The sequence below is a fragment of the Panthera leo genome, chromosome D2 (genome assembly GCF_018350215.1).
Source record: "Panthera leo isolate Ple1 chromosome D2, P.leo_Ple1_pat1.1, whole genome shotgun sequence".
NCBI classification, from domain to species: Eukaryota; Metazoa; Chordata; class Mammalia; order Carnivora; family Felidae; genus Panthera; species Panthera leo.
The window spans coordinates 20,607,759-20,628,528 of record NC_056689.1 but is presented as its reverse complement, the minus strand read 5'-3'; the positions used below and the strand labels follow the sequence as shown (position 1 = coordinate 20,628,528).

At 36.0% G+C, this 20,770-nt stretch overlaps 1 protein-coding gene across 4 annotated transcripts in view; it reads left to right on the top strand.

The window, feature by feature from the left end:
- Nucleotides 1-20,770, top strand: part of FAM13C (family with sequence similarity 13 member C) — a 226,821-nt gene that overhangs the window by 79,326 nt on the left and 126,725 nt on the right. For all 4 annotated transcript variants that reach the window (XM_042908490.1, XM_042908493.1, XM_042908491.1 and 1 more), the window contains one exon: nt 1,602-1,665. In XM_042908490.1, the coding sequence (XP_042764424.1) occupies nt 1,602-1,665 (64 nt within the window). The remainder of the gene's footprint in view (nt 1-1,601; nt 1,666-20,770) is intronic.

Here is a 20,770-nt window from a genome sequence, read left to right as displayed (position 1 = left end):
AATCATGAACCACTAAAAATTTTAGATGTTACTGGATTGGACAGGTTAATTTCTATCCTCAAGAGGGTTTCCCCCATTTGGAGTAGAGCAATTGAGTATTTTTTGAATCCCTAAAATTACTGTGTTTTCAGATCAGGAAATTGATGAGGATAGGATGGGTGTGCCAGCAGTGTTCTTCCTCACTTTGTTTTCTCACTGAGTGAACTTTCCCTGAGCTCATTGTTGGACCATTAACCTTCTTTCACACTCAGGAGATACATGCTCATTTGTGGTGTAGTAGACATCAGTGCATCTTATATGATTTTGTTTTTTCATATCCTTACTTTTCTTATTTTAAGTAAATTGTTTGCACAGTTAGCAATGCCTTTGGACTGAATAAATTTTGTAATCTTAATATTTTGAAGAAATTATGCTTGTGGCATTTTTAAATGTGCATCATGACTTAAAGAAATCATTAATCTTATTGACCATTCAAAGGTCATGTATGCCTTCTTCAGGACTCAAATTGAAGTAGAATAATAACTATAAATAATTATGTCCCCAAATAAAGCTTTTTATAAATGACTTAATGGTGACTAAATATTTTATTAAAAGAGCAGGACTTTTTATAAGGATATTAACAATAATTTAATATGCTTATTATATAATATCATGCAAATTGTTGTAGAAAAACTTGAATGTTATGTAACAAATACTATTGGATTATAACATTTGACAAATCATGATTTGGAATTTAGCATCGGTCGGTAGTGAAGTTTTGCTTTTTTGTATTTAAACTAAAAAAAATGATTCAGAGTAGATTTGCCTTATTTTATTAGAAACTATCTAGTGGCAAAACCTAGCTTCACAATGTTACCCAGAAATTGCTATGTTTTTTGTGTTAGTAAAAAGACAGCATGAAATTTTCAAATACTGTCTTCAGTGAACAAATGGTATCTTTCTGTAGTGACTGTATCAGATCTATCTGATCACATAAGACTTTTTTTGAATGAATGAAAAATATTGAATTTGTATTAGGTACTCAAGATTCAACAGTGTAGAGAATGGACAAAATCACTAACTTCTTGGAGCTTACATTTTAATGTGGAAATGCAAACAAACAGGTTACTTTCAGATAGTGATAAGTGCTAAGCAGAAAATTAAGGACAGTGTGATAGTGATTGCTTCTAGTCAGGGACATCAGGAAGTCTTATTGGGAGGTGACATCACAACTGAACTGATGTTTACATGCTGAAAAGAGTCTGTTTATGAAGATCTTGGGGAGAACAGTTTGGGACAAGTGTGAAGGTTTGAATGGGAACCAGCACTATGTGTTCAAGAAACCAAGGGAAGGCCAAAAGAGCCTGGAGTGTAGGGAACAGGATATGAGTGTTGGGAAGTGGGATCAGGCAGGCTGGCAGAATTTAAGCACTGATATAATATATAATAATAATAATGTGTTGTACACTATTATAAGGAGTTTGGATTTTATTCCATGGTCAGTGGGACACCACTGAGGGTTTTGAACAAGGGTACAGCCAGATCTGTAGCTGCCAGCTTCAAATTGTACATTGTTGAAAAGTTTCTTTTCAATGGAAATACGTTTTCTTTGTATTTTATAGAATCGACCAGAGGGCTACCATTTGGTCAAAGGACACTTTTGAGACTCGGCAAGAGTTAAATGAGGTAGGTGTCATCATTATTAGTTGTATGAACATGAATTAGCTAATCATGAAATGTATTATTCTTTTTCCTAGTATGAGGAATTCTTTCTGATTAAAACTTTAAGTGTTTTTACTCTTAAGTGAATTTGTTTTTCCTGTAGCTCTTTGGATAATGCTTTTCCTCATTCTGGAGCAAATGTATTTAAAATATTATCTGCAAGATTGCTCACTGTATCTTGGACATAAACCAAGTCCAGTAATTAAAAAAATTTTTTTTAACGTTTATTCATCTTTGAGAGACACAGAGAGATGGAGCGTAAGCGGGGGAGGAGCAAAGAGAGAGAGAGAGAGGGAGAGAGAGACAGAATGTGAAGCAGGCTCCAGGCTCTGAGCCATCAGCACATTGCACAATGTGGGGCTCGAACTCACTGACTGGGAGATCATGACCTGAGTTGAAGTCAGATGTCCAACCGACTGAGCCACCCAAGCTCCAGTGGTCATTTTACTACACTCTTTTCAACTTTGCATTAGGATTGTATAATCATGGCTATGGCAGTTCCATTTGTAGAATTTTCTCTTAATTTTATTCTCCCTCTCTCTATTTCTAATGGCAAATATAATCATGCTTACTATTTATCCATGGAGTATAATATAGTTTGGTGTTTGCAGTATGGTCTTCTTAGTATGCTTTGAAACATTGAAGTCCTGTTTTCCACTCCAAATGGTTTCTCACCAAACCAGACATCACTATGTTAATGTTTGTTCTAAATTTTCTTTGAAATAGATAATTTAATCCTCCTGCTGGAAATCAATATAACATAATTAGGATCCGTTATTCTGAATGCCTTGGCTTAAGGCCTTGGTTTGAAATACCGTCTAGTTTCCCTGCCCTCATTTTATAATTAAGGAGCAGTGGGTGGTATATCTGATTAGGACTACAGCAAAAGGAATGAAAAGACTGGATGCTCAGATGCCAGGAAGAGATGATGGACTTGAGGCATACTGTTTATAAGTCATTTGAAGATTGATCTCTTCTCCCCCTCCAAGAAAAAGGTAATTAGCTAAATTTAGGGGATTTTCTTTTTCTTTTTTTTACTTTAGAATTTGGCAGAAATGAATAGACAAAGGTAAACTAGATGATTGATTAAATTAAGTTAGATAAATAACTAAAGTTGTGGAAAATGACCTAAAGTTAACAACATAGAACACTGCTTGTTATTTATTTGTGCATAGAGACAGCCTTCACATTCCACAATCTCACTCATGGTAACAAGAGTGACAAAGAGTTTAAGAAAAAAGAGGCAAGAGCCTGAATCAATGAATACATTGTGAACAAGTAAAATGCTAGCTATAAAGAAGCATTGATTTGTTTTGACATAAGTGAGTAGAAAAATGAAGTGATTGTAAGAATCAACTTGTGATAGGTTTCAAGTATTTGCGAGAAACTCAGATTTATGAGCTGGAAATCCATGAGAATGCTGAGATTACTTGGGCATTCCAAAATCACAGCTGTAAAAAGCTCTATTTGAAATTTGTTTTCCTGTATTTGTTTGCTGTATTGTATTGGCAAATTTCATGAAATATGCCAATTCACTGCTCTGGGATTAGATGGGTGCAAGAGCATTGAATGGAGTCATGATTTCAAAAGAGGAGGCAACACCCTATTTTAAATGTGTGCTCTTCCATGATAAGGTGGTGCTGCTGATCTGCTCTGGTTGATAAGATTCAGTGTGTGTTCAAAGTGGTTTTGTTCCAGTCAGGGGGAAAACTATGTGGGGTATGTACAGATCCACATCCTTTCATGCAGTTTCTGTTGTGACTGAAATTTGGGGGCCAGAGGAAACCTTAGAAAAACTTGAATAGAGACAGTATGAGTGGATCCAAGCCCATGCAGGGAGAGTTAATATCATTGAAGGAGACATCCTACAGAGTGGAAATATATTTAACTGGGTTTTCCCCAGCATTTCCCAAATGTATGGAAAACCAAATTATTTTATGGAAGAAGTCCATAACATAACATTTCTTTAGGCAACAGAGTCCTGTGGAACACAGGTGGGAAATGCTGCTTTAGTATTTTTTAAAAATTTTTTAATGTTTATTTTTGAGAGAGAGTGAGAGAGCACAAGTGGGGGAGGGGAAGATTGAGAGGGAGACACAGAATCTGAAGCAGGCTCCAGGCTCTGAGCTGTCGCACAGAGCCCAACGCAAGGCTCAAACCCACGAGCCATGACGTCATGACCTGAGCCGAAGTCAGACGCTTAACTGACTGAGCCACCCAGGCACCTCTAGTATTTTTAATGGAAATGGAAAATATATATAGAATAGTGTGTATATCCCAAATGTACAGCTGGATAAATTCTCATAAAGTGTGTAACTAGCACCTAGATTAAGAAACACTATTATTAGCATCCCAGACACCCCTTAGTAATTCCTTCCAGTCACTACTCTCCAATTAGGATAACGATTCTTCAGACTGAAATAAATTTGTTTTGTCTATTATTGAGCTTTTCACAAATGCACTGTATGTACTTTTTTGTGTCTGGTTTCATTTACTCAGTATTGTGCTTCTGAGATTCATACATATTTAGGTATGTAGTTTAAGTTTTCATTCTCCTTGCTGTAACCCATTGTATGTTTTTTTCCTCTAGTTTTTGACTATTATGATAAGTTGTTACTGAGAATAATTTTTTTTTAATGAGTTGTGGTTTGGTCTCTGAACAAGTGACTTTTTATACAAGTATTCCTTCCATCTGTAAATAGAAATACAAGGTGGAATTTTTGTTATGTGAGCTCTCTTCATTGCTCTTTGTTTCTTTCTTGTATTTATTTACCACTGCCCCCTTCTGTACCACACACATACAGCTATCTAGTTTTGTAAAAAGAACCCACCAGTTCCGTATCTGTTTTCCTTCTTCATCCCAATTGCAAATCTAAAGTCAAAAGAGTTTCTTGAGTTTCATGAGAAGATGGTCCACAAATATTTTCCAGACATTTCCATAGACCCTAAAGTTTTATATATAATATATAATGAAGGAGACATCCTATAGAGTGGAAATACATTTAACTGGTTATTATGTGTATATATATATATATATATATATATATATATATATATATATATATAATAAAAATTTTAAGATGCTACGTATGTGCTTTATTTATATTTTCCCCAAATTTCATCTGGCAATTTACTTCTACTTTTTGAACTTTTTAATTATACTTTCTCTGTCACAGATAGATGGGGCTCAGCTATATTTTGGTTCCAGAACTGATACTTGACCCAAGGTGTCCTTTACTCAGTGATACATGGTGTAATAAATCCACATATAAGCATCTGTCTCTGGGTGTATTCCCCTACTTTCCCAGTGAACTGGAAAACTCACTCACTTATTATTTCCAGTTGGCATGAATATAGATTTGATTGTAGCTAGTCTCATTTTTGTTAAGTGAGTCTCAAGCTACTAGTCTTTGACCTTGGGTCTCTTGATAAGACTTGTATCTTCATCCTATGAGTTTTAGTGTCTCTGAGACTATGTGATAGGAGTTTATAGCTGAAAAACTGAGTAAGTCTCCCTGTTGCCATTGACCTGGACTGTCAGATTCTTCATCTGTAAGACATCAAGAGGTTTTATTTTTTGGAGTCTTCTGGATCCTGCTTGGAAAGTATTCTAGACTTAACATCTATCCACTACCCATGTCTCATCCATCTTAATCCTTGGTTTTAATTATTCTTCCATGTCCATATAATTGATAAGCACTCAGTAGATCAAAAAATTGAAGGATAAAATGAGAACAAATATTGTTTTCCTTCTCTACATATTACTAAATCCTCTTCCTGGCTGGCTTTAGTTCCAATTAGAAAAATAGCAGATGCATAAAGAAAACTAATGGATCTCCCCTTCCCTGAGAAAGCATGCCATATTGTGTCTTCAAACGACTTTTTCTATTATAGACCACAGATAATAAAGCATCACATCAACTTATTTTAGTTTTTCATTTGGAAAATTGAGGCAGGAAGTAGTTTTTTTTAATTTTTAAAAAATGTTTATTTATTTATTGAAGGAGAGAGAGGTAGAGTGTGAGTAGGGGAGGGGTAGAGAGGGAGACACAGAATCCAAAGCAGGCTCCAGGCTCTGAGCTGTCAGCACAGAGCCTGACGTTGGGCTCAAACTCATGAACTGTGAGATCATGACCTGAGCCAAAGTCAGACACTTAATCGACTGAGCCACCCAGGCACTCTGGCAATAAGTTTTGAATTGGGTTAAGAGCCCTTTCAGTTTTAACATTTATTGATTCTCTCCCCCTCCAACCCCCATTTTTATTCATTTTCCCAATGCTTGAAGGCCTAGTTTGGGGAGCATATATTAGATCTTCTCTGTTCCTTTCTTTCCTTTCATTCCTCTTTCACCATAAATTGGCTTTCTTCAGTGATATGCTTGGATTCCTTTCCCTTGTTTTTTGCATATCTATTACTATATTTGATTTGTGGTTACCGTTAGGTTTGTATGTGACATCTGCATATAGCAGTCTATATTAAGTTGATGGTCACTTAAGTTTGAACCCATTATTTACTTCTCTCCTCCCATGTTTTAGGTATATGGTGTCATACTTTACATCCTTTTATTTTGTGAGTCCCTTGACTAATATTTATTGATATACTTATTTTTATTGCTTTTGTACCTTCTACTTTTCTTACACTTATTTATGCTCTTTCCATACACAGAGTCCCCTTTCACATTTCTTGTAGGGCTGGTTTAGTGATCATAAACTCCTTTAGCTTTTGTTTTTCTGAGAAACTCTTTATCTCTCCTTCTATTCAGAATGATAGCCTTGCTGGATAGAATATTCTTGACTGAAGATTTTTACCATTCAGCACTTTGAATATACCATGCCACTCTCTTCTGGCCTGTGAAGTTTTTGCTGAAAAATCTGCTGATAGCCTTTTGGGGTTTCCCTTGTATGTAACTGTATTCTTTTGTCTTGCTCTTTTAAAATTCTCTGTTTATCACTACTCTTTACCATCTTAATTACTATGTGTCTTGATGTGGACCTCCTTGGGTTGATTTTGTTGGGGTCTCTCTGTGCATATCTGGATCTGGATATCTGTTTCTTTCTCCAGATTAGGGAGATTTTCAGCTATTATTTCTTCAAACAAATTTTCCACTCCCTTTTCTGTCTCTTTTTCTTCTGAGATCCCCATGATGTGAATGTTATTGCACTTGATGGAATTGCTGAATTCCCTAAATCTATTCTCATTTTGCATAATTCTTTTTCTCTCATCTGCTCAGCTTGATTACTTTCCATTTCTCTGTCCTCCAGATCACTAATTCATTCTTCTGCTTCTTCTAGCCTGCTATTTATTCCACCTATTGTATTTTTAATTTATTGAGTTCATCTCTGATCAGTTCTTTTTTATTTTCTATCTCTTTGTTAAGGATCTCACTGAGGTACTCCACTCTTCATAAGTCCAGTGAGTATCTTTATGACCATTACTTTAAATTCTCTAGCAGGCATATTACTTATCTCCATTTAGCTTCAGTCTCTTACTGTGGTTTGGTCCTGTTCTTTCATTTGGGACATATTCCTCTGTCTCCTTATTTTGTCTAACTTCCTGTGGCTTTTTCTCTGTGTTAGGAAAGTTATCTGTCTCCTGCTCTTGAAAATAGTGGGTGGGGTGTGCATTTTTAACGAGAGTACTTGCCCTTTTCCAGAAGTGATGCAGCCATTGTTGAGACTGGGCCAGCTGGGGCAACTGCAAAATGTGCAAGGGTTGGGTCGGTGCAGTGCCCATAAATTTTACATGATGGCCCTCTTCCACAGGGGACATACCATTGCTGCCAGGACCAGTGCCAGCTAGAGCCTGATCCACAAAGTGCACATGGACAGGGCACTCAGTTTTAACAAAGTGTGTGTATCCTTATAGGAGGTGACCTGCCAACACTGCAGCTCAATCAAAGCCTTGCAAAGCATGCTGTCTGGAGACATGTTGTTGGTAAGGTTTGCACCAGTCTTCTAGGAAAGAGGACTCACAGTCCCAGGACTGAGGCAGGCCAGGCTGGAGGGGGAAGGGCATAGTGTAAACAAGTTAGGTAGCAAATGCTGGCAGCACTGCCCTGGTTCCCACAGATGGCCATGTGTTTATCCTGGGACCAGGGGAGGGAAATGGCACCTGCTAGCTCCTTTGTTCCTAGAGGAGTCTTCTAGCAAATTCTGTACTCTGGAACCTGCAGTTAGTAAATAACTCCCTCCCGTATGCCCTGGGCATTTTTCAAACTGCTGCTTCTATCCTATATATTTCCATGGGCTATTTGTCGTGCTATCTCTTTAAGGGTAGGACTCAGTTTTCTGTTGCCCTCTTGGCTCTCTCAAAGCTGAGCCTGCTGATTTTTAAAGTTCCAGGCTTTAAGTCCTGCTAGTTGTAAGAACTCACAAACTTTGGCCCCTCTGTTTTTCAAAGTTAAATGTTATAGGTATTTGTTTTCCCCATGCAGGCTCCCTGGTGTGAGCATCTGTTTCTCTTCTCCCTCCATATCTGTGGCTCCCTTCCATAGGCAGCCACAGCTTGTTTAACACCCCACTATGTTTGTGCCCTTCTTACCCCCTTCCTTGTGACCTTTTTACTACATTTAGTTGTGGAGTTTGTTTGCCAGTTTTTGGATCATTTTCTGGGCTATTTACACTGATAATGTAAGTGTCTAGTATCTGTAGGGTGAGGTGAACTTAGGGTCCTTCTACTCTCCAATCGTCCCTGGAAGTCCTCTAGGGAGAAAACAATAAAAAGTGTTATAAAAATGCCATAATCACTTAATTTAATTATTTATAAATTTTGTACAAGAATAAAAGATGCTACATGATCAAAGGTGAAGAATTGAGGTCAATTTACCTGAAATAGTACAGCCTAAGGAACATACTGAAATTCTAGTCAATTTGGACTTTCTGCCATTATACTTGCCTAACCCAGCTCTTCTGTTATCATCTTACAGAAGGAAATGGTCACTTCAAAAAATGTCCATGACTTCTGGGCTCAGGAAAAAGTGTTTTATTTTCTTATCTGATAAATACTTTGAAGGTATTCTGCACTTAACTTGTGGATAAAGCAAGTTTCTGCTGAGTGAATAAGAGTTTGTTTCTATTTCACTTTTTGCCTGGAATTCCAAGGTCCTAGAGGTAAGGTCAGCTACAAGCCAATGGGCACTGAAAGAAAAATTTGACTTTAATTGCTCTTATGTGGATTCCTTATTTCCTTTCCCTCTGAGGCTTGTTGGCTATAAAACTATCTTACACTGTCATGGGCCAATGTAGAGTTAACCTCTCTAGGCCTAAGGAACCAGTTTATAAATCTGAAAAAAAAATCTTGCCATTGGTTAATGTTTACCAAAAAGATATATGTTAAGTACAAAGAAGAAGCAGCTATTCAACATTGGAATTAGAAAACAAATACATGCCACATTAGTCTTTTGCCCACAATAAGCCCTACAAGTTTATTCTGAGAATTTCAAGGTAAGTAAGTCTTAAAGGGTAATTGAGGGAAATATTTCTAGCCTTCTCTGTGTCCCCAGAATCAAACTTTGGAGACATATAATTCCTACCAAGTAAGGAGTCCAAGTGAAATGACTGACTGTTAAAGCACAGAAGAACCTATAACCTTAATATAATTAAAAGACTAGAATAAGTTCACGTATAGGGTAAAGTAGAAAAGATGGAAGATATGGAGAATGTTCTTAGACAGTTTGAGATCCTGGAGGTTTAAGGCAACCTGCTGAGATGCCACCCATGGCTAAATGGAGTTGACATTATGCTTGAAGGGGCTGAGGAATTATGGGGACAGATATTAGCATGGCTATCATTCTGACATTGAAGTAACTGAATATAAAAGGGGCCTCTTATGGAGAGGAAGAAACTAACCCAAATGAAAATCAATGAAGCATGTATATCCAGATCATGGGATGTATTTATAGGAGAAAAGAAATTGATAACTAATAGTAAATGTCAAAATGGTAATGTTAATATAACCTTTGTACCCTATTTAGCTCTTTCTAACTCTGTGAAGTGGAGAGTAGGAAAAGGAAATGCCCTCTGAAAGTAGAGAAAATTCTAGTCACATTATGTCAACTTTTCTAATTGAAAGAATAGTCACACTGGCTATGCCATTTTATCTGGTAATGAGTAAAACCTAGTATATCTGAAAGAAACCAACAATCACAAGTTCTTTGATACCATATTGGACTCCTTTTATGAGTCCTTACAAAAAGAGTGTAATAGAATCTTTTTAATGAAATAAATATTCTGAAGTGCAGTACTATTCTGAAGATTCCATCAGGAGTCCACTGAGTTTACAGAATAGAGTTGGAATATTTTAGGTGTTAATTGACTGTACAGGGCATCCCAGAGATGTGTTCTATACCTATGGCTGCTTTGAAGTTTAGTTTTGACCTTATCAAAAATAGCTGGGACATTTCTAGATTTGTTTGTGGTATCATCACTCTCAGTGACTGGCAAGAAACTAGAGGAAGAAAAAAATGCCCAAAGTGCAATTGGATTCAGTCTTTTCTTGTGCTACAGCCTGACTGAGGTTCTACCATAAAGAAACTATCTTTAGGAGTGCCATTGGAATTTTCAAGAAGGGTCTATGTTATAAGAAACAAGTGTAATAAATTGTTCACATGCAGCAAATGTTCCATAATGACCTAACATCAATAATAAGTTCTTATTTCACAAAGTGGACATCTATTTTACATAGCTTGCCGTGAAAGAGATCATTTATCTACCAGAAACCAGTATGAAAAATTCACAATTCTTTTACATCAGTACTGTTGTTACTCTTTGTTTGTTGAGTTATGCTAGTCAAAATAACTCAACATTAGCCTCAACATTAAAGATACCTGCCTCTTTACAGTCTATGAAGAATCCTTTAATACTTTAATTTTTTTTAAAGTAGACCAATTTTCACATTTGTAGTGCTCCTTTCTGAGCCTATATGCATGTGTCTATACATGTGTCTCCATGCAAAGAATTTAATTGTCTTTTTATTACCATCCAAAGGTTAGTATATAGATATTTTGGCCTCAAGTTGTATCAGACCTCAAGGTGGTACTTACTGTTTCATTTGAAATGTTTCTCCCTTAAAATTGTTTTAATTTTGAGAAAATAATATAATAAGAGGCTGCTTTAGGCCTTTGATACTGTTCAGTTAGCTGAATGGTATTATTTCTGAAGGAATAATAATCAGCTGTATTTTTCTAGTAAAATGCAAATCTAGACTATAGGGGTTGGCCATAGTTCAGAATTAATTGAATATTTTCCTCTTTTTTATCTTTTTTTCAAGTATCTGGGATTTTTTTTTCCTTGTGGCTTAAAGTCAATTCAACATGGCTTTAATAATAACAGAATTTTATTGACTTACACAGTGGGAACTTTTAGGATCAGGATAGGCTCCATGCATGGCTAGATCCAGGGATTAAAAACTTGTCATGTAGATGGCATCTCTTTCCATCTCTTATCTCTGCTTTCCTATACTGGCTCTATTTTTAGATTGACCTTTCTCTAGGGACATTATTCTTACAGCTAGCAATTCCAGTGTATATTAGTTTTTTATTACTGTGTATCAAATTAACAAAAGCTTACTGGTTTTGAAGGCCTATTTATTAGCTCACAGTTATGTAGGTCATAAATCTGGGTGGATTCACTTGGATTCTCTGCTCAAGTTCTCATAAAACTGAAATGAAGCATTGGCTACAATAGGTTCTTATCTGGAGATTCTGAAGAAGTTTCCATGTCCAAGTTCATTCAGGTTGTTGCTTGAATTTACTTTTTCAGGGTTGTAGGATTATGGTCCCTGCTTCCATGCTAATCATCAGCTGAGGGCAGCTTTCAGATTTTAGAGGTTACCTGCATTCCTTCTCACATGACTGCCTTCATCACTGAGCCACCAACAGCAACAGCACACCAAATCCTTCTGTGCTTCAAATTTCTCTGATGTTGTCTTTTGCCGCCAGCTGGAAGAAACTACCTGCCTTAAAGGGCTCACCTGATTGGGTGATAATCTCTATATCTTTGGTCAACTGAGTTAAGATTTAATTAAATCTGCAAAATCCCTCATAGCAGCACCCAGATTAGTATTTGAATAATGAGGGTACATGAATCTTGGGCCATTCACAGAGTAAAAGGGTAGAAAGTCCTAACTTCAGTTTCATTTATGTAGGTTGGGGCATGGAGCTTCTGGCTGAACCAGTCACTATGACCTTGAGGTTTGGAATTAACTGATTGGCTAGATGTAGACTATATTTCCCACTTTAGATCTGGGAGTGCTGTCATCAGAAGGTGTATAAATGGATGCTGGAATGCATAATACTCGTCTCTGAAACATGGTATCCAATGTAATTTTCCTGTGTGCTGGATTACTTAAGGATGTCATTTGGAAATTTTTTGGTATGGTTTTCTGAGTTGAGATAAAGTGACCTTCCTTCCTTACCAAGGTTTCTTCCTCAGCTGGCACAGTGTCCTATTATCATTTAATTTCAGACAATTTCTTGTCAGTTGTCAATGAGGACATCCTGTAGCCAACATGTTCTTAGTTGCAGTTGCATGAACGACACAGCAAAGAAACTCAGAACAATTTCCAGGCTGGTTTAATCTGTCCTGCCATTCAGAGGCAACTATCCAGCCTGGCTTTTTGTTTCTGGGAGAATCAGATCTAAGGTCCTCATTCTCAGGAGAATCCTTAGATGCTGGCAGAAAAGGCAGAAGCTATGCCAACAATTGCCTATATCCTTCCTTATCTGAGAATTAGAAAAACTACAGAGGTGTTAAGCTGAGCAGAGGAGGTGTGGTAACCCCTACCATAGCTGATCGACCTGTGTTTGCCATTTTTCTACTGGCCTTCCCCATCTGCCACACTCCACTAGAGTTTTGTCCCATTGGCTCCTGCTCTTTCTTCTGCTATACTCTCATGATTCTTCTCCTTGTTGCTCATTCTTTTGTTTAATTCTCTTCATACTACTAGTTTTTTGCTCTCTCATGGAAAACTAGAGCAGGCTGTGTCTACTGCAGTGACTCTCAGGTGTGCTGTAGTTTTTACTGCTTCATAGAAAAAAAAAAAAGAAAGAAAAAAAAAAACCAAGAACAATGCAGTGAGTTTTTCCATAAAGCTGGATGCTTTTATTTAGAGAGTGGTCTTTTATTTAGAGATTGGTCTAAAATTTCCATTTTCTGATGAAATGATGGGAAGGGTTTATTTGTTTATTTGTTTTCCCACATGCTCTTACTTGGCAGGATATAAAGCTGACAGCTATATATATATATATATATATATATATATATATATATATATTCCCTTGACCCCTAATAGCTTTAAAAAATATTTCTGCTTGTTCTGAAATTTTGCCTTAAAGCTAAGACTTTTTGAATATTTTCTCTAAGGAGTAATTCTTTCTTTTAACAGTGTTTATTTAGAAGCAACTATGTACCCAGCTCTGGATCTGGTACTAGGATGGTGTGTGGGGCTGCAGTAGAAGAATGAAATTTGTAATCTCCACTTTCCAGGGAGATAGAAATACACATCAACTTAATATCCTATAGTCTGGCCTTGCTAGTATTGGTATATTTTGATTTTTTAAGATATTATTGGCTTTCTTAGGGCTATAAAAATCAGATTTTAAAACAGGTAGATGATTTTTTTTGGTTTTCTAAAAAAAATTCATATTTGAGGAAATAACTAATACTTTCCAGTGTGATCTGCCACCTTTAAGGCATAGATAGGTAGTGTATTTCATCTGACATGTGATTTTATGATTTTTGGTGGAATAGTTATTGATCTCTAATATTCATTGAATTTTAGAAATTGAAGTGGTTAAGGTAGTGGCATCAGGAAAAACAAGGGGCCTAAAGCCCAGCATAGTTGTATGGTTTGCCCAGGGACACAAAATAAGCCAGTGGTAGATTTATGATTAAAAGCTCCTATGGGGCCAGTACTGTGCCATGTTTTACTGAGTTTAGTTTTTCTTCTTTTTTTAAATTGAACTATAATGGACATACAGCATTATAGTAGTTTCAGATGTACAATGTAATTATTTGGCACTTGTACACCCTAAAAAATGTTCATCAGAAGCGATGTAGTCTGTTACCATAAAAAGTTACAAAAAATTTTTTCTTGTGATGACAATTTTCAGGATACATCTCCCAGCAACCTTCAAATATGCACTACAGTACAGTTGGCTACAGTCACTATGCTGCACACTGCATCTCCATAACCCATTAATTTCACAACTGGGAGTCTGTACCTTCTGATCCCCTTCAGCCATTTTGCTCACCCCTAAATCCCTCAACAGAGTGGCCACCACCACTCTGTTCTCCCTATCAATTAGTTTTGTTTTCTTTGTAGATTTCACATGTAAGTGAGATCATAAGGTATTTATCTGACTTATTTCACTTAGAATAATACTTTCAAGGGCTATCTATGTTGTTGCAATTTCATTTTCATTCATTCATTCATTTTTGTTTTAATTCCAGTGTAGTCAACAGACAGTGTAGTATTAGTTTCAGTTGTATAAAACAGTGATTCAACAATTTCATGTATTACCCAGAACTCATCAAGATAAGTGTATTCTTGATGGATATGTAGGCTCTTTCGATAATTTTACTATTGTTGAGAGTGCTGCTGTAAACATTAGGGTACATGTGCCCCTATGTATCATCACTCCTATATCCCTTGGGTAAATTCCTAGCAGTGAATGGGTAAAGAAGTGGTTTATATATACAATGGAATACTACTTGGCAATGAGAAAGAATGAAATCCTGCCATTTGCAGCAACGTGGATGGGACTGGAGGGTTCACTTATGCTAAGTGAAATAAATCACTGAGAGAAAGACAGATATATCATATGTTTTCATTCATATGTGGATCTTGAGAAACTTAACAGAAAACCATGGGGGAATGGAAGGGAGAATAAAAAGTTACAGAGAGGGAGGGAGGCAAATACAGAGAACAAACTGAGGGTTGATGCGGGGTGGGGGAAAGGGGAAAGTGGGTGATGAGCATTGAGGACGGCACTTGTTGGGATGAGCACTGGGTGTTGTATGGAAGCCAATTTGACAATTAAATAGATTAATATTAAATAGATGATAGATAGATAGATAGATAGATAGATAGATAGATAGATAGATGTGTTCTTAATTCTCAAGATTTTCTTTTTTATGTCTGAGTAGTATTCCATATTTGGTCTATACACATAACCATATCTCCTTTATCCTTTCATTTGTTGATAGAAACTTAGATTGTTTTCACACTTCAGCTATAAATTAATCCTGCAATGAATATAGGAGGTGCACATATCTTTTTGAATTGTGTTTTCATTATCTTTGAGTGAATACCTGGAAGTGGAATTTCTGGATCATATGGTATTTCTGTCTTTAATTTTTTGAGGAACCTGCTTATCATTTCCATAGTGAATTCACATTCTCACCAACAGTGCACGATGGTTCCCTTTTCTCCACATCCTCACCAAATGTTAGTTCTTGTCTTTTTGATAACAGGTATTCTAATGGGGTGAGGTGATATCTTATTGTGGTTTTGATTTGCATTTCCCTGATGATTAGTGATGTTCACCATGTTTTCATATGTCTGTTAGCCATCAGTATGTCTTATCTGGAAAAAAAAGTCTATTCAGATCTTCTGCTCATTTTTCAATTCGATTTTTTTTTGTAATTGAGTTTTATAAGTTCTTTATATATTTTAGATATTAACCCCTGATCAGATTTTATTTGCAAAGATTTTCTCCCATTCAGTAAGTTGCCTTTTTATGTTCACCAGAGTTACTGGCATATAGTTTTCTCTTTTTGTAGTGTCTTTTTCTGGCTTTGATATCAAGGTAATGCTGGCTTTGTTGGTTTCCTCTGCTCTGCAGAAGTGTTTCAGTTAGATATAATCTACTTGTTTATTTTTGCTTTCATTGCAGTGCATGAGGGCTCCTCTTTCTCTGTATCATTGTCAACACTTATTTCTTGTGACACTAGCCATACTAATTGTGGTTTTGATTTGCATTTCTCTGATGATTAGTGATGTCAATCATCTTTTCATGTGTCTGTTGGTCATCTGTATGTCTTCAGAAAAATGTCTATTAAGATCCTTTACTTATTTTTAATTGGATTATTTGGTTTTTTTGGTGTTGAGTTGTGTAAGTTTGTTATATATTTTGGATATATATATTAGATATATCATTTGCAAATATCTTCTCCCCATTCACTAGGTTGCCTTTTTGTTCTGTTGATTGTTTTATTTGCTGTGCAAAATCTTTTTATTTTGGTATAGTCACAATAGTTTGTTTTTGTGTTTTTCCCTATCATGAGAAGACATATCCATAATATGTTGCTAAGGCTGATGTCTAATAAATTACTGTTGCTTTTTGGAAGTTTTTTGATTACTGATTTAATTTCATTACTAGTAATCTATTCAGATTTTCTGTAGGTATTGTATGGTTTCAGGTCTCACAAAGAACTTTTAATCCATTTTCAGTTTATTTTTGTGTATGGTATATGAAAGCAGTCAATTTTCATTCTTTCGCATGTAGCTGCCCAATTTTTTCCAATACCATTTATTGAAAAGACTGTCTTTCCCCCATTACATATTTAATCCTTTGTTTTAAAATAATCGACAATATAGGTGTGGGGGGTTTTTTTTTTGTTTTTTTGTTTTGTTTTGTTTTGCTCTCTATCCTGTTCCTTTCATCTATGTGTCTATTTTTGTGCTAGTACCATACCATTTTGATTACTATAGCATTGAGTATACCTTGATATTTTGTATTGTGATACCTCCAGCCATGTTCTTTCTCAAGATTGCATTCATTATTTGATGTCTTTTATGGTTACATACAAATTTTAGGATAATTTTTTTTCCAGTTCTGTGAAAAATGCCATTGGAATTTTGATAGGGATTGCAATGAACCTGTAGATTGCTTTGGGTAGTATGGGCATTTTAATGATATTATTTCTTCCAATCCATGAGCTTGGTATATCTTTTCATTTGTTTGTGCCATCTTCAGATTCTCTCATCAGTGTCTTATAAGTTTTCTGGGTATAGATTTTTCACTTCCTTGGTTCAGTTTATTTCTAGGTACTTTATTCTTTATTGTGCAGTTGTGATGGAATTGTTTTCTTTATTTTCCTTTTTGCTACTTTGTTATCAGTGTATGGAAATGCAACAGATATCTGTATATTAATCTTGTATCCTACAATTTTGCTGAATTAATTTATCAGTTCTGAAAGTTTTTTGGTGGAGTATTCTGTATATATGCAGTATTATGTCATCTGTAAATAGTGATAATTTTCCTTACTGATTTAGATGCTTTTTATTTCTTTTCCTTGTCTAATTGCTGTGGCTAGAAATTTAAGTATGTTGTTGAATAAAACTGATAGGTAACCATGGACATTCTTGTCTTTTTCCTAATCTTAGAGGCAAAGCTTTCAGTTTTTCACCACTGAGTATGATGTTAGCTGTGATTTCTAAAAATAGGGCCTTTATTGTATTGAGGTATTTTCTTCTAAACTCACTTTGTGGAGTTTTTATCATGAATGGATATTGTATTTTGTCAAATGCTTTTTCTGTATCTATTAAGGTGATCATATGGTTTTTATTCTTTATCTTGTTAATGTGATTTATCACACTGATAGATTTCCAAATACCAAAGTACGTTTATAATCCTTTGTATTGCTGCAGCATCAGTTGTTATTTTTGCTTCATTTCTAATTTTATGTATTTGAGTCCTATTGCTCCTTCTCTCAATGGGTCTGGCTAATAGTTTACGAATTTTGCTTATCTTTTCAAAAACCAGTTCTTGGTATAATTGATCTTTTCTATTTTTTTGCCACTATTTCATTTATTTCGGCAGTAATCTTTATTATTTCCTTCTACCTGCTTTTAGCTTTGTTTTCATTTTTCTAGTTCTTTTAGGTATAAGGTTAGTTCATTTTTTTGAGATTTTTTTTTTTTGTTTTTTTGAGGTAGGTTATATTCCTATAGTCTTCCTCTTAGAACTGCTTTTGCTGTGTTCCAAAGATTTTGAACTATTGTTTTCATTTTTATTTTTCTTCATATAGATTTTGATTTCCTATTTGATTTCTTGGTTGATCCATTAGTTGTTTAGTAGCATGTTGTTTAGCCTCCATGTATTGTGGTTTTTCCACATTTTTTCTTGAAATGGATTTCCAATTGTATACCATTATGAATGGAATGATGCATGACATGATTTCAGTCTTCTTAAATTTACTGAGACTTTTTGGTTTGTGGCCTAACATGTTATCTATCATGGAGAATATTCCATGTGCACTTGAAAGCAATGTGTATTCTCCGACTTTTTGGTGGAATGTTTTGCATATATCTGTTAGGTTCATCTGGTGTAATATGTTGTTCAAAGTCACTGTTTACTTGTTTTATCCGCTGATGTAAGTGGAATGTTAAAGTTCCCTATTATCATTGTATTCCTGTCTATTTCTTCCTTTCTGTCTGTTAATATTTGCTTTATGTATTTAGGTGCTTCTATATTGGGTGCATATATATTTATATCCTCTTGTTTAATTAATCATTTTATCATTATGCAGTGCCCTTCTTTGTCTCTTGCTATAGTCTTTGTTTTAACACTTATTTTGTCTATAGAAGTATTGCTACTTGACATTTGTTTTTGCTTCATTTGCATGATATATTTTTTCCAACCTTTCACTTTCAGTCTTCATGTGTCTTCAGGTCTAAAGTGAGTCTCTTGTAGGAAGCATATAGATGGATATTTATTTATTTATTTATTTATTTTATTATTTTTATCTATACAGTCACCCTATGTCTTTTGATTGGAGCATTTAGTCCATTCACATTTAAAGTAATTATTGGTAGGTATATACTTATTGCCATCTTGTTCATTATTTTCCAGTTCTTTTTTGCTCTCTCCCCTTGTGGTTTGTTGGCTTCTTTTACTGTTATGTTTGGATTCCTTATTTCTTTTGTGTATCTGTTATAGGTTTTTGATTTGTGGTTACCACTGGGTTTCTATACATCTTATGTGTACAGCATATATATTAATTTGATGGTTGCATAAGTTTGAATGCTTTTTAAAAGCACTAAATTTTTACTCTTCCCTCTGCCTTTTATGTATATGATATAATATTTTACATATCTTTATTTTTTGTATTCTTGAACTATTTTTTATAGATATTATTGTTTTACTACTTTTATGTTTTAACCTCCATACTGGCTTTGTAAATGACTAATCTACTACCTTTACTATATGCTTGCTTCTACTCGTAAATTTTTTTTCCTTTTATAGTTTTCCTCTAGTGATGGCTTTTTTCTTTCCCCTTAAAGAATTTCCTTTAATATTTCTTGTAATGATAATTTAGTGGTAATGCACTTCAATCTTTGTCTGGGAAACTCTTTATATCTCCTTCTATTGGGAATGATAATCTTGCTGGGTACAGCATTCTTAGTTTTAGGTACTTTCCTTTCAGCACTTTGAATATATCATGCTGCTCCCTTCTGGCTTACAGTTTCTCCTCAAAAATCAGTTGATAGCCTTATGGGGTTTCCCTTGTCTTTGTCTTCCTTGTCTCCCTTCCCTTGTCTCCTTTGTCTTTCTGCTCTTAAAATTCTCTACTAATACTTTTAGCCATTTTAATTATCATGTGTCATGGTGGGACCTCTTTGGGCTCATCTTGATATGGGCTGTCTGTACTTCCTGGACCTGTTGTCTGTTTCATTTTCCAGATTAGGGAAAATTTTACCTACTATTTCTTCAAATAAGTCTTCTGTCTGCCTTTTCTGGGATTCCCATTATGCTAAATGCTCAATGATGTCACTGATGTTATTTCTTTTTGCTACTCAGTTTGATTGCTTTCCATTATCCTGTATTCTAGATCACTGGTTCATTCTTCTGCAACCTCTAATCTGCTGTTGATTCCCTTTGGTATATATTTTATTTTAGTTACTGAATTCTTCAGTTCTGACTGGTTCTTTTTTATGTTCTCTCTCTTTGTTGAAGGTCTCACTGAGTTCACCCACTCTTACTCAAGTGTAGTGAGTATCTTTATGACCATTACTTGGAATTCTTTACCAGGCATATTGCTTATCTCCATTTCATTTACCTCATTTACTGTGATTTTGTCTTGTTCGTTGACTTGGGACATATTCCTCTGTCTCTTCATTTTGTCTAACTCTCTGTGTTTCTATGCTTTGGGTAGGTCAGCTATGTCTCCTGGTCTTGAAAGTTGTGGCTTTATACAGAAGAGGTCTTTTGACCTGTCGTGAAATCCCCCCGGTAGCCAGAACTAGGCCCTACATGAGCTGTATGTCCCCTCCTGTTGTGTCTGAGCCCTGATTACCTTCAGCCCATCTGGCTGCAATTACCCACTTTACTTGCTGTGGATACACTGGGCAGGATTTGGTTTTCACACTGTTGAGAAGCCTGTATGAGGCTACTGCAGTCTTGTTGGTGGATAGGGCCAGCAGTCATCTCAGCTGTCTACAATTAGCTTCTCTGCCACAGTTGTGGGTACAAGGAAGGGCAGCACTTGTTCCCTGCTGGGCCAAGTGAGAGGTTCTCATTAAGAGATTGGGCTGCTGCAAATGTGGGCATACTAGTGTGTGAGGTTATCTCCTTCATTCCCTAGGGCAGGAGGAAGTTTGGAGTGATGGTGGTCCCCTCTGCCAGGGCTACCTGCAGGGTTCAGTGGAGCAGAAGCTGCTTAGGAGGGATGCCTGCTGAGGCAGGAAGGTTGTGTTGGGTGTGTCCACAGGGGAATTCTGGAGTTGGGTATGCTTTGCTAGAAAGGTAGCTAGAGAATGTTAGAACTGGCTCCTGCAAGCATCTGGCTATCTAGGCTGGGGAACTGTAAAATAAGTAGTGCCCACCAACACTTATATTCCCTAACAAACTTTCTGAAGTTCCCTGCCCCTCCATCACATGTGCTAAGATTTGTCAATAAATCTCCTTCACATATACCCCAGGTGCTCTTCAAACTGATACTTCTGTACTGTATCTTGGGCTTGAATTATTCATTGCGCTGGCTCTTATGCCGTTTCTTCCCACTCCTGACTCTCCTAGAGGTAAGCCTACTAATTTTTAAAACTATAAAAGTTAAGGCCCACTGTT